Source organism: Hemitrygon akajei, chromosome 10 (assembly GCF_048418815.1).
Source record: "Hemitrygon akajei chromosome 10, sHemAka1.3, whole genome shotgun sequence".
NCBI classification, from domain to species: Eukaryota; Metazoa; Chordata; class Chondrichthyes; order Myliobatiformes; family Dasyatidae; genus Hemitrygon; species Hemitrygon akajei.
This window is the reverse complement of record NC_133133.1, coordinates 128,444,381-128,459,440: the sequence shown is the minus strand read 5'-3', so window position 1 is coordinate 128,459,440 and position 15,060 is coordinate 128,444,381. Positions and strand designations below refer to the sequence as shown.

General features: G+C 40.0%; 1 protein-coding gene across 12 annotated transcripts in view; it reads left to right on the top strand.

Moving 5' to 3' along the window:
• The window catches only part of cnot4b (CCR4-NOT transcription complex, subunit 4b), a 175,427-nt gene that overhangs the window by 66,228 nt on the left and 94,139 nt on the right, over positions 1-15,060 (top strand). For all 12 annotated transcript variants that reach the window (XM_073058939.1, XM_073058937.1, XM_073058935.1 and 9 more), the window contains exons 3-5: positions 2,244-2,441; positions 4,726-4,812; positions 13,958-14,059. In XM_073058939.1, coding sequence (XP_072915040.1) covers positions 2,244-2,441; positions 4,726-4,812; positions 13,958-14,059 — 387 coding nt within the window. The remainder of the gene's footprint in view (positions 1-2,243; positions 2,442-4,725; positions 4,813-13,957; positions 14,060-15,060) is intronic.

Below are 15,060 nucleotides of genomic sequence, written 5' to 3'. Positions count from 1 at the left end.
TTTTCCAGTCCTCTGACACCTTGCCAGAGTCCAGTGATTTTTGAAAGATCATTTCTAATGCCACCACAATCTCTAACGCTACCTCTTTCAGAACCCGAGGGTGCAGTTCCTCTGGTCCAGGTGACTTATGTACCTTTAGGTCTTTCAGCTTTTTGAGCACCTTCTCTCTTGTAACAGTAACTGCACCAACTTCTCTTCCTTCACACACTACAATATCAGGCATACTGATAGTGTCTTCCACAGTGAAGACTGACACAAAATCGTCATTTAGTTCAGCAGCCATCTCCTTGTCCCTCGTTATTATTTCTCATGCCTCATTTTCTATCGGTCCTATATCCACTCTCATTTCTCTTTTTCATTTAACATAAAACTCTTTTACTACACATTTGAAATTATTTGCTAGCTTGCTTTCATATTTCATCTTTTCCTTTCTAATGGTTTTTTTAGTTGCTATCTGTAGGTTTTTTTAAAATTTCCCCATCTATCTTCCCACTATTTTTTTGCTTTGTTGTATGCCCTTTCTTTTGCTTTTGCAATAGCTTTGATTTCCCTTGTCAGCCATGGTTGTACTATTTTACCATTTGAGTATTTCTTTATTGTTGTAATACACATGTCCTGCACCTTCCTCATTTTTCCCAGAAACGCACACCATTGCTGCTCTGCTGACATTCCTGCCAGCAGCTCCTTCCAATTTACTTTGGCCAATTCCTCTCTCACAACTGTAATTTCTCGTACTCCACTGAAATACTGCTACATCAGACTTGACTTTACTTCCTATCAAATTTCAAGTTGAACACAATCATATTGTGATCACTGGTTTCTAAGGGTTCTTTAACCTTAAGGTCTCTAATTGCTTCAAGTTCGTAACGTAACGCCCAATCCACTATAGCTGATCCTAGTAAGCTCAACGACAAACTACTCTAAAACGCTATCTCTTAGGTATTCAACAAACTCACTCTCTTGAGATTTTCCCAATCGACCTGCATGTTAAAGTCTCCCATAACTACCATAATGTTGCCCTTTTGACTCACCTTTTCTATTTTCTATTGTAACCTGTGGTCCATTTCCTAGCTACTGTTGGGAGGCCTGTATATAACTGCCATCAAAGTCCTTTTACCCTTGCAGTTTCTTAACTCAGTTTACTTGTGGGCATGCTCAGTGAATCCAAGAACCATAATAGAATCAATTATGGCTTTTAATTTATGGATCTGTTAGAATCATAATAGGCACACCCAAGAGGATGGACAAACAACCAGTGTGTAACAGACAAAAAATTATGTAAATACAAAAAAGAAATATTAATAAATAATATGGAGAACAGAGGATGATAAGTTCTTGACAGTGATATTGGAAACTTGACAACCTCTCAGACTCAAGAGGGCTACTGAGGTGTACCTTTAGTATCTGAACACCAGTTCCTGAATATGTCTTATAATGTATGATTAACAACCTTAAGTAATGATGTGTTTTTAAATAAGCATTTGGAAAGGAAATCATAATGCACATTCATAATTGCTTGTGACAAATGTTTGCTTGTGATACCAGACACATCAGCCTTCCCCTTTTAGTCAGGCATCCATTATAGCGAAAGGGCAAGATTCACCTGCATATCAGTCAATCTTATTATTGGCAAATTGACTCTACCATTTGATTATGGATAGCTGTGTTCTGCAATTTGGCACACACATAGGTTGCATGCTGTTATTCATCACATGCCAAATATGTCCGAGTTCACAAGACACAAATTCCTTTTACTTTGGGGAATAGACCCAAGTAATTATCTTCAAAGATGTAGTGAGCCCTGAATCCAGTGTGCAATTCTAGCATTGCTATAACTTGAGACAATCAACTGTATAAGTAGTATTGCTCTGAGCAATGACTAGGCAATAAAGATTCACAATATTGTCTTGATCCCATAACTTAAATGATTTGTACTCGTTGCCTTGTCCACTGGTTACACTGCCAGTGTAAGCTGGGTATTTTCTCCTTGCCCAACAAATTCACTGTTTATCTTTGGAGTTCATCTTCACTTATGTCATAATCCTAGATGTATTTTGTCATCGGGTTCAGGGGTGGATACAAACTTGATGTTTCGAGTGGGTGCCCCTCTGCAAAATGTGTTTAGATGATGGTTAAATGTTCTGTGGCTCCAAAAGTCACCAATTTATCAGAAGCCTTGTATTTTTCATCTTTCATTATTTAACCAGTATTCCTGTTTCCTTCTGTTTCCCCCCCACCCCCAGCCCTACCCTGAAGATCCTGCAGTTTATAAACCGCTTTCTCAAGAGGAGCTACAGAGGATAAAAAATGAGAAGAAACAAAAACAGAATGAGCGGAAACAGAAAATCTCAGAGAACCGCAAACATTTGGCTAGTGTACGTGTTGTACAGAAGAATCTAGTTTTTGTTGTTGGTCTATCACAGAGGCTTGCAGATCCAGAGGTGAGCCGGTGTTTTGATGTCGTATCTCTTGCAACTTTGGGCTATTTCTAAAGTCCTTATTATTAAAGTAAGTACTTTTCAAATAAAATCAGTGTGGGAAGCTGAACAGCAAATTTGCCCAAAACAACTAGCAAGTGGTATGACTGGAGAGTAGATTAGTTCAGATGTTAATTTAGGGATAATCATGGCATGTTAAAATACCATGAAAAAGTATTCAGCCCCCAAAACTATTTTCACAGTTTAGTGTCTTATTTTCTAGATTTAAACTATATTGAAGTAGGATTTTTGAGTTGATCTGCAAAACATTGTGCATCATGTCAAATCAACAGAAGAATTCCAACACCGGTTAACAATTCACTAAAAATTTAAAAACAAAATTGAGGCTGAAAAAATATGCATTCCCTTTGTAATTACTAGGCTAACTTCCATCAGATGCAATACTGTATATTACCATACCATCTCACCCAATTTGGTGATATAGAGAATTGGAGGATCAGCTGTTTTCAATCAATTCATAAGAATAAATACTCACTTTCTCTGTAAGGTCCAACAATATGGTAGACTTTCAACAGACCAAACCAAAATGAAGACAAAAAAGCATTCAAAACAAGTCAGGGAAATGATAATAGAGAGGCACAACCTCAGTGCAGTCCATCAAGACAAAGTAGAAAAAGTATGAAACCACAGCCACACTGTCTAGATCAGGCTGCCCCTCAAACTTAGTCGCCGGAGAAAAATGGCACTGAAAAGAGAATGATGCCAACAGTCACTTTGCACTGCAGAAGTCAGTGGCTGCAGAGTTCATGGCTCCACAATCTCCAAAGGTTTGCACAAAAAGGATAGTTATGGAAGAGTGGCAAGGAAGAAGCCCCATCTTAAAATAAAAAGCATATCCTTGCCCATAAAGACTCAGCAAAGCATTACCTTGAAGATAGTGTAAAGATGTGGAACAAGATCTTGTGTTCAGATGAGACTAAAGTAGAATTGTTTGGTCTCAATGCTAAGTGGTATGTGTGGTGTAAATCTAATTTTGTGCATCAGCCAGGTAACACCTTCCTAATGTAAAGTGTGCTATGGAGATCTAGCTGGAATTGATGGAAAGATGGATGTTGTTAAATGCAGAGAGATCCTACTAGCCTCTGTCAGAAAGCTTAAACTGGGGAGGGGGGTGGCGGGGGTTTGTCTTTGAGCAAGACAATGACCCAAAACACACTGCCCAAGCAACCATGAAGTAGCTTCAGATGAAGAAAATTGATGTCCCTGAGTGGCCCAGTCAGAGTCCTGACCTTAACCAGATCAAGCATCTTTGACAAGACCTCAAAGTTACTGTACACTACCGCTTCTCAACAAACCTGGCATAGCTTGAGCAATCACCATCACATTGTGCAAATGAAATAGAGACTTGTCCAAAAAAAACTACTGGTGTAAGAGGTGGTTCAACTGTTTACTGAGCAAGGGGAGGATTATTTTTGAACTGCTGACATTAGTTTTTGATTTTTTAGTTTATCATGCTTAGCAATTTTCCCTGTTTTTTTTTTGGTGGGGGGAACATCTGATTCACAAATAAAAATTCTCAGCTAAATTGATCAAAATCCCTAGTTGTAATACTCATTTATGTGAACAAAGGGTTGGAGACTGAATACTTTTACAAAGCACTGTACATAGATGCCAAGTTCTAAACTCTTTCTGAGTATGATTTGCAACAGGCCAATAGTACAGTTACTCATAGCAAATTGTATTACATCAGCTTAGTACCAGAGATGTTTTGGTCGCAGATACATCAGCTTTTTCAGTAACGTCTTTAAGTTGCTTTATTTTGACTATCTTTTGAAAGTTCTTCACTCCAAGAACTTGAAACTGATTGCAAGACTGTCTTGAGTGTAGATATCTTCCTACATAATTGTCTCTGAAAGCTTTCAGAATTGTTACACCAAAAGTCATAAACCGGAAGAAACATTCAACTTGGGGCAGTCCAAAGAAGCCAACTTTCATCATTATGGCTCTTGACCCCTTTGAAATAGTTCATCTAGGCAATGTTTTGTTGAGACATATCTTCCCAAACCCACTTGGTGTAGCAGCCCAACAAGTGAGGAAGCTGTGACTACTACAGTTAGTATTGCTAAATTGCAGATAATTCCTCAGTTTTGGCCTTGCTAGTATTAGTTGAACTTTATTGCTGAAATAATTGGTTTTGTACTCTCGTTTAAAATATTGACTGAATCATGGATATTGAATTGAATCACCATCTGTATATTTATGCGTATATATATTTTTTAACAACCAGGTTTTAAAACGGCCAGAATATTTTGGGAAGTTTGGTAAAATACATAAAGTTGTTATCAACAACAGCACATCATATGCAGGTTCGCAGGTAAGGTTACACCAGTTAATGGCTCATTTCTTGGTTGATTTTCCCTTTCGTTTTACTTCATTTACTACTTGGAATGCCAGAACAGGGCTGTAAGCCTCCTTTGTCTTCTCTGCCTGGAATGACTTTTTTTAAAAAAAATTCTAATGCATGCCCTCCTATCATGGATTACCTGTACTTGAAGGGGCATAATAGCATTTTTTTGTATTTTGTTGTAATGCAGATATCTGTACTTGCCCTCGCTCTTCTAGGCTGAAATGGAATATAAAAGTGCTAATCGAGACTTGCATTGATCACGGAGCATATTTAGGAAATGAGTGAATTAAAACATAATTGTTTTAATCATGGGGATTAAACCAGTAATGAATTATTGTACATGTAGATAATTATGACGCAATGATACAGCAAGCATTGTACATTGTGTTAAGTTTCAATTCGTTTGATATGAAGGAACAGGTCTCTTTTGCCAAAAAGTCTATTAAACACTTTTTCAACATAAAATCTTGCTTTGCATTGAATTTCAGATTTGATCAACGGGTGTCAAGGGTGCCTTATTTTATCAACAGGTGTACGAAAACTAGGAAATTATAATCCAATCTAAAGAATATATTTCAAACATCTGAGTGTGAGACAAAGATAACTAAGGACTGCACATTTCAATTTCTTGGAAAAGATCTATTTAAGGGATTGGGTTACTAGGACTTGATTAGAGGTTAGAGAAGCATAGCATGGCAGCTTGAAATGTAGAAACATTTGAAACTTGGAGGAGGATTGATAGGAAAATTTGTGATTAGAAGAGAAAGGAAATAAACTGAAGATTGAATAATTTGCAAACAATCAGCACAAAGTAGGCTGCTCTTTGTGGCAGAAGCAGATCTCTGAAATTCTGTAACAAAAATTAAGGATCCTGCAAGGAAGAGGTACAAATTTAAGAAAGGGAAGTACAGTGACAGAGATCTTCATACTATTGGGAGCCCAAGTTCCCCAGGAAATTATGTGAAGCTACTGGTATTTATTATATCTAAGCTCTATGCACAGGCCATAAGTAGTGAACTTTGTACATGACCCAAGATCTGAAAAGGCAGTGAGGGGAATGGTAATATGTTCAAAGAGACATAGGCAAAGTTACAACGTGCAGACACCAGGTAGGTAGACACAAAGCTTGGTTAGGTGATTGCATTTTGGTAGCAAGAAATGATAAGTTTAAAGTTATCTTATGGTAACATTTTAGTTAATCTTTTTCGAATCTTAAGGGTAATTAATTTTGTTCTTAAAGGCAATATAAATATTAAACTGATCATTCATAAAGTAACACAAATGACTTCTATTACCTTCTTAATCCACTTCGCAGATGGCAAATGTAAGCAAATTTTGAGTGCAGGTGATTATTAAGTCTATGCAGGTTTCCCAAGACAGAACTCTCAGTCATCACCCTGCTTATTCTCCACAAATGTGAAAGTTATTCTCCTTCAAGTGCCTGTACAGTTTGCTTTTCAAGGTGGTGTCTGTGCTAACAGCCTTGTAGGGCAATAAATTGTTAGATCTTAACTCAATCTTTTTGATGACATATTTAAATCAGAACACTTTCTTGAGCAGTTTTGCTCCATAAAGCCATCTGTCATGACTTTAATGCTCTAATATTTTTCCAGTCAATATTCTTTACTCTAAGAAGAGCTTCTCCATTGTATTTTTAGGTGAAATCCCTGAACTCTGAAAGCATGGTAATAAATCTCTTCTGCACTCTCTTGGACTTGGAAATGCTTTTCAAAATTTGATCAGAATTGGGCACAGCACTACAATTGTTGCCTATCAAGTGTTTTGTACAGATTGAACATAATTATTTTACCCTGTGCCTCTATAAATCCCAGGATTTCATGGGTTTCATGAAGCACTTGCTCAGCATGCCTGCAAATTTCAAGGATCACTGTGTATGTTTATTCACTTTCTATGTTCATGCAAGACCTTTGGTTTTACTCAATTTTGTCTTGCATTATTTTTACCCAAATGTTTCATTTCATTCTTTGTGTTAAATTCTATCTGCCACTAACAGTACTGTGGAAAAGTCTTGGAGAGATATATATATAGTGCCTAAGACATTTGCACAGTACTGTAGTAATTTTATGTATTGCACAGTACTGCTGGCGCAAAAAATAAACAAACTGCATGATGTGTGAGTGTTGATAAACCTGATTCTGGTATGGATTGCTATTGTGGACTGAGTGGGAAGGTTCAAATAATTCAATTTAATATAAGCAAAAGTATGCAGTATACAACCTGAAATTCTTAATCTTGAATGTTAGAAATATCAGAACCTAGGAACACCCCTCCCAATTGCACAAGCAGCAACGGAAGCATCGACCCTCCCCCACTTGAGAGAGAGAGAGAGATTGCTTGAGTATAGGGGCCTTCTGATAGCAGCACACATCACCTTCTGTCCCGATGTTTGTTTCCCACGGCACTTCAGTCAGCAGAATCAGCGAGGAACAGGGTCATCTACGGGGCTGCTCCCCAAAGCCACATCTCTACCAGGCCGTCCCTGGAGATGGTGAACCGCCAGGCCACACAGCTTGCACAGAACCATAGTTTGAACTGTAGATCATGACTGACAGAGCCCCAACCACCTTGAAAAGAAAGAAAAGGCACAAGAGGGAGCAGGGAGAGGGGAATCGCGTTTGGGAAAAGGGAGAGAGTGGGAAGCACCAGAGAGACATTCTGTAATTGTCAATAAACCAATTGTTTGGAATCAAATGAGTTTGCCTGGTGTCTCAGGGCTGGGAGTGTCTACATCTGTGTCGCACCCCCTCTCTGCCACCTGCCCCACACCTCTCCTGTGACATTCCACCCTTGCCATTCCAAACATCCTTTGCTCCCATCAGATTTACAAGCTCTCTCTCTGTTCAACATTGACAAATACAAAACTATGTAAAAGTCTTAGGCACCAAGCTATATGTATGTATGTGCCCAAGACTTGCACAGTACTGTACCTATCCATTCTGCCTGTTATTCCCTGTCTTACAATTCAGTGCTGCTCCTAAGCCTTGGCAGGGATAAGATAGCACTGAGAAGTGGCAACTCTTTCCCTGCAGCTTCAAAGGGAATCATGAGCTATTCTCATTTAGGATTACTACAGCCCCACTTCCTACTATCCTGCTGAACAGTCTGTGGTAAATAAAATTTGAAGAACTCAGCAAGATTACAGTACCTGAGGGACACCAAAATTGCTGTGCTTCACAGACATGGTTCATCTCCATTATTCTAGACACAATGCTTCAGCCCAAGGCCTTTACCTTCCACCACATGAACTGGACAGCAGCATCGAGGAAGGGCAGAGCTGACGTGATGCACAGATGTGGCAGTTCCTTCTCAGTACTGTTTCCCCACCCTGCAAAATTCAGCAGGCAAGTGTTGTCCATTTAATCTGCTGAGGAAGTTTTCCGCCATCATCTTGGCTGCAGTATATATTTCACCCTTGGCCAACGACAGGCAGGCACTGGAAGAGCCGAGTGTGATCAGCAGTCACGAGACAGTGCACCTTGAGGCCTTGCCAGTCAATACGGAGGATATTAACCAGGCCAGCTTGAAAAAGTTTGACCAGCTAACATTAACATGTCATCTGTGGAACCAGAGAAGTCAGTACACTTAAACCACCGTTACACCATCTTCAGCAGTGCTTACAGGCAGAGACTGAGGACTGCAGCAGCAGAGGTAAGGACCATGAAGGTATGGTCAATGGAGGCGGAGGAGAACTTCCATGAGTGCTCTGAATCAGTGGACTGAATAATACACGTTTCTTCGAATCTGAATGCATTTGTCACCGACTTGATAGACTTGTGCCTTCAAGAGCATTCCGAATGCATCCAAGCCAAAAACCACGGAGGAAGGAACCATGAGATTTGCAGACATCATAGAGCTAGATTTGTGCCACGCAGAGCTTTGCCAGAATTCCAGAACTGTGGAAGGCTATCTTAAGAGCGTATAAGCAATTCTGGATGAATTTCAAGGTGGAATTGTATGCACATCAGGTCTGGCAAGGTTTGCAGGGTATTACTTCCTACAAGGGGAAACCTAACATCATGAATGGCTGTGATGTTTCAGTTGCAGGTGAGGTCGATGCCTTTTTTGCATGCTTTGAAGGAGGGAATAAAATTATACCTGCAGTATCTAGTGACCCTGTGATCTCTGTCTCAGAGGCTGACATCAGAACATCTTACAAGAGCTTGGTCTTCAAGAAGAGCTGCCTTGACGACTATTGTCGAGATGCACTCACATCTATGATGAAGTACTTTGAGAGGTTGATCATGGCTAGAATCAGCTCCTGCCTGAGCAAGGGCCTGGACCCATTGCTATTTGCCTACAGCCACAACAGATCTACAGTAGATGCAATCTCACTGGCTCTCCTTTCAGTCTTGGACCACCTGGAGAATAGCAATGCCCATGTCAGGCTGCTGTTTATTGGCTACAGTTCAGAGTGCAACACCATCATATCCTCAGACCTGGGTCTTTATACCTGCAATTGGAACTTTGTCTTCCACAATTGATTACTGTAGTCAATGCAGATTTGAAATGACATCTCACTGACCTCAAGGATGTGTGTTTAGCCCACTGTTCTATTGTCTCTACACTCATGACTATGTAGCTAGGCACAGTGCAAATATCATCTATAAATTTGCTGATGACGCAATGATTTGTGGCAGCATCTTAAATGGTGATGATAAGGTGTACAGGAGTGAGATTGATCAGCTGGTTGAATGGTGTTGCAATACAAACTTATACTCAATGTCAGTAAGACCAGGGAATTGATTGTGGACTTCAGGAAGGGGAAGTCAAGTGAAGACACACCAGTCCTCATCGAGATGTCAGCAGTGGAAAGGATGAGCAGTTTCAAGTTCTTGGGTATCAACATCTCTGAAGATCTATCGGTGGCCCAACATCTTCATGCAATTAAGAAAGAAGTGGCATAATGGCAGCTGTATTTCATGGGTTTGGAGAGATTTGATATGTCACCAAACACACTTGCAAATTCCTACAGATATACTGTGGAGAGCATCCTAACTATTTGCATCACTGTCTGGTATGGAGGGGCTACTCCAAGGTTGGAAAAAGCTTGAGGGTTGTAACAGCCAGCTCCATGATAGGTATAGCCTCCCAATATTGAGGACATCTTAAAAAGGTAATTCTTTAAAAAAGCAGGATCCATTATTAAGGACCCTATCACCAAGGACATGCTCTCTTTTCATTATTACCATCAGGAGGTGCAGAAGCCTGAAGACGTACGGTCAATGTTTTTATTTATTGATAACAGCGCAAAATAGGTCCTTCTGGCCTTTGAAGTCTCACCTCCCAGCAACTCCTGATTTAACGCTAGCCTAATCACAGGACAATTTACAATGACCAATTAACTTACCAGCAAGTGCATCCTTGAACTGTGGGAGGAGATCAGAGCACCACGGGGAGAATGTTCAGACTCCTTGCAGATTATGTCAAAATACCCTGAGCTCTAATAATGTCATGCTAACTGCTACACTTTTTAGGAACAGCTGCTTCTCTTCTGCCATCAAGATTTCTGACTGAACAATGAACCAACCCGTGAACATTACTTCACTATTTTTGGCTCTCTTTTTGTACTAATACTAATTTTATATGTACTGTGTATTGTCATTTACAGTGTATTTTATGTATTGCATTATACAACTGCGCAAAATCACAAACTTCACAATACATGTCACATAAATTTGATTTGGCTTCTTTTTGTCACCTGCAGATTTTGAAACATTACAGCATACATTTAGACAGGTCCATCACATCATTGGTTATGTAATGAACAGGAATTGATAAGCGATCTTGCAGTAAAGGAGCCATTAGGAGGTAGTGATCATAATATGATAAGTTTTTATCTGCAATTTGAGAAGGATAAGGGCAGCTCGGAGGTGTCAGTGTTGCAGTTAAACGGGAAACTATGGAGCCATGAGGGAGGAGCTGGCCAAAGTTGACTGGACGGATAGCCTAGCAGAAAAGACAGTGGAACAGCAATGGCAGGTATTCTTGGGAATAATGCACAAGGTGCAAAATCAGTTCATCCCCCAGAGAAGGAAGAATTCAGAGGGGGGAAAGGGGCCACAGTGGTTGACAAAGGAAGTCAGAGATTGCATAGCATTAAAAAAAAGGAAGTATGACAGAGCTAAGGTGAGTGGGAGGACAGATGATTGGGAAGTTTTTAAGGAACAACAGAACTTAACTAAAAAGACAATACGGGGAGAAAAAATGAGGTACGAACGCAAGCTAGCCAGGAATATAAAGGAAGATAGCAAAAGCTATTTTAGGTATGTGAAGAGAAAGAAGATAGTTAAGAACAATGTTGGGCCCTTGAAGAATGAATTGGGTGAAATTGTTATGGGAAACAGAGAAATGGCAGAAGAATTTAATGAGTACTTTAGATCTGTTTTCACTAAGGAAGACACAAGCAATCTCCCAGATGTATGGATGGGCCAAGGTCATAGGGTAACAGAGGAAATGAAACAGATTGACATTAGGAAGGAAACGGTGATGAGAAGACTGATGGGACTGAAGGCTGACAAATCCCCAGGTCCAGATGGTCTGCATCCTAGGGTACTAAAGGAGGTGGCCCTGGAAATTGCGGATGCATTGGTAATCATTTTCCAATGTTCCTTAGATTCAGGATCAGTTCCTGAGGATTGGAGAATGGCTAATGTTATCCCACTTTTTAAGAAAGGAGGGAGGGAGAAAACAGAGAACTATCGACCTGTCAGCCTGACATCGGTGGTGGGGAAGATGCTAGAGTCCATTATTAAGGATGAAATAGTGGCATATCTAGATAGCAGTGATGTGATTGGGCCAAGCCAGCATGGATTTACCAAGGGTAAATCATGCTTGACTAATTTGTTGGAGTTTTTCGAGGATGTAACCAGGAAGTTAAACGGGGGAGATCCAGTGGATGTAGTGTACCTCGATTTTCAGAAGGCATTTGATAAGGTCCCACATAGGAGATTGGTGGGTAAAATCAAAGCTCAGGGCATCGGGGGGAAGATATTGACATGGATAGAAAACTGGTTGGCAGATAGAAAGCAAAGGGTAGCGGTGAATGGGTGTTTCTCGGAATGGCAGGTGGTGACTAGTGGGGTGTCACAGGGCTCAGTATTGGGACCACAGCTGTTTACAATTTACGTCAACGATTTGGATGAAGGCATTGAAAATAACATCAGCAAATTTGCTGATGATGCTAAGCTGGGTGGCAGTGTGACATGTGATGAGGATGTTAGGAGAATTCATGGTGACTTGGATAGGCTGGGTGAGTGGGCAGATACTTGGCAGATGACGTTTAATGTGAATAAGTGTGAGGTTATCCACTTTGGGAGTAAGAACAGGAAGGCAGATTATTATCTGAACGGTGTAGAGTTAGGTAAGGGAGAAATACAAAGAGATCTAGGAGTCCTTGTTCATCAGTCACTGAAGGTGAATGAAAGTGCAGCAGGCAGTGAAGAAGGCTAATGGAATGTTGGCCTTTATTACAAAGGGAGTTGAGTACAAGAGCAAGGAAATCCTCTTGCATTTGTACAGAGCCTTGGTGAGACCACACCTGGAGTATTGTGTACAGTTTTGGTCTCCAGGGTTAAGGAAGGACATCCTGGCTGTAGAGGAAGTGCAGCGTAGATTCACAAGGTTAATTCCTGGGATGTCTGGACTGTCTTACGCAGAGAGCTTAGAGAGACTGGGCTTGTACACGCTGGAATTAAGGAGATTGAGAAGGGATCTGATTGAAGCATATAAGATTATTAAGGGATTGGACAAGATAGAGGCAGGAAATATGTTCCAGATGCTGGGAGAGTCCAGTACCAGAGGGCATGGTTTGAGAATAAGGGGTAGGTCATTTAGGACAGAGTTAAGGAAAAACTACTTCTCCCAGAGAGTTGTGGGGGTCTGGAATGCACTGCCTCGGAAGGTAGTGGAGGCCAATTCTCTGGATGCTTTCAAGAAGGAGCTAGATAGGTATCTTATGGATAGGGGAATCAAGGGATATGGAGACAAGGCAGGAACCGGGTATTGATAGTAGTTGATCAGCCATGATCTCAAAATGGCGGTGCAGGCTCGAAGGGCCAAATGGTCTACTTCTGCACCTATTGTCTATTGTTCAGACTCTTCCCAAGTAGCTACTACTTTCACTTTAACATTTTGAAAAATCTTGCTCATGGCAAAATTAATCTGACTTACTCAATAGTTGCCTGGCGTGCCTTTTTATTTCCTAGCCAACAAATGTGACAGTTGCCAATTTTGCAAAGATTGAAAAAAGAAAGCATTTGGGATCCATCTGTTTATTATTGAGCAGTAGGGTACAAAGGTCTAGGAATTCTATGAAACTTGTGAAAGACTTTGGTATTCAAACTGAAGTTTACAATTCAGTTCCTGGCATCATATATTCCTAAGGATTTGAAGCTCTTGGATGGGGGAGTGGGGTGGTTGGGTGTGGGTGAAGAAGAGGAGGGTAACTAACGCAGGCAAAATTTACTAGAATGGTACCGGAAAAGAACAATTGCTCCCTTGAAGGACAAAATATTGAGAGAACATCAGATTAGATTTTAGTGAAAATGATATATGGTTTTAAATCAGTAAATGAGCAAGGCAGTTTGCTTTGGTAGCAAGATCAGTATGCAGTACAAATTGAAATTCTGTGTCAAACGAACCAAAGGTGGTGTGAAGCATCTTCCTTCATCCTCTCATCTGAAATGCACTTGTTGTGATGAAGGGAGATTCATTAGTAGCATGAAAAGACAGTTGGATGAACACTTTGAGAGAAAAGTTTTCATAAAAGAAGCATTGAAGGAGCAGACTAGATGGATTAATGGGATAGAATCATAAAATTGTAACAACAGAGGCCACTATTTGACATGAAGTCCATACTCTTCCATTCATCAGCAGTGGAACTTTTCAGTCCCACTTGCTCTTGGCCTGTACCCTGTAATCATTGCTTTTCATTCTTTGCAGCTTTAGGATCTCAACCTGTATTAGAATACTGTATTTACCCCTGCAGATCATGTTATCTTTTAACTAATCATTTGCCATGTATGACTTTGAATGTTGGTTGGCAGGAGATCTTTTTTTACCGTGTTGCTAATTAAATTGCTGTTTCTTCAAGGGTCCCAGTGCTAGTGCTTATGTAACCTACATGCGGTCTGAAGACGCACTAAGAGCAATACAGTGTGTAAATAATGTGGTGGTGGATGGCAGGACGCTTAAGGTAGGAAATTGATTTATAGTCTCCTGTGCTTACTGCATGCCATGCTTTTAGATCTCCAAGTTTCCTTGTAACTAGTGCAGCTTTACTGCAACAGTTTTAGTGTCAAATTGTGACATAAATGTAAGCAACAATGCAGTTGAGAGAGAAGCCAAGTGGTGAAGTACAGCAGTATTTTTACCATGAGCAAAAGCAAATTTGTACACTGACAACAATATCAAAATAAAATTGTTGGATTTGAATTTGTTTATTATTTGTTCTTACAAATTGCCCAAATTAGATATTAGCCGTGACAATGTAACAGCTTTTGAAACTCGGGTTTCTGTAGTACCTGGAATAAGACCTAAAGACTTAGTAGTGGGATTAGGCCATTTGACCCATCAAGTTTGCTCCAGCATTCAATCATGGCTGATTTATTTTCCCCCTCAACCCCATTCTCCTGCCTTCTCACATAACCTTTGCTGCCCTTACTAAATACATAACAGAACCTGCTTTTAATATTCAATGACTTGCCTTCCACAGCAGTCTGTGGCATTGAATTCTACAGATTCGTTGCACTCTGGCTTCATAACTTCCTCCACATCTCTGTCCTCTTCAGAATGCAACACCAAAGGAACTAGTTCAGCCCCTTGTGATTTATTAATCTTCCTCCTTTTCTCTGAAATTTCATTGATATTTTATCTATGTCAGTAATTATCTAGTTCCTTTCAGAAAATTAGAGGACTTTGATTAGATCAAAATATTAACCATTAATCTAATTTAAAGTTGGATTCTACTGACATTTTGTTGATAAAGCAGAAGTTGGCATTGGTCTTCAGTACAGTTTTGATTTTAAATGGAGCAACTGTTTGGTTAAAAGACTAAAATATCATAAGCCTTTTAAGAATCATCTAGCTTATTGGTACTGGCTTATTTAAATGAAGGTTTAGTTAAATCAAAATAAATCCTCCGCGAATTTGCATCAAACTTTTGATCTGAGGCCCAGTATTTTGATACAGGAAGTT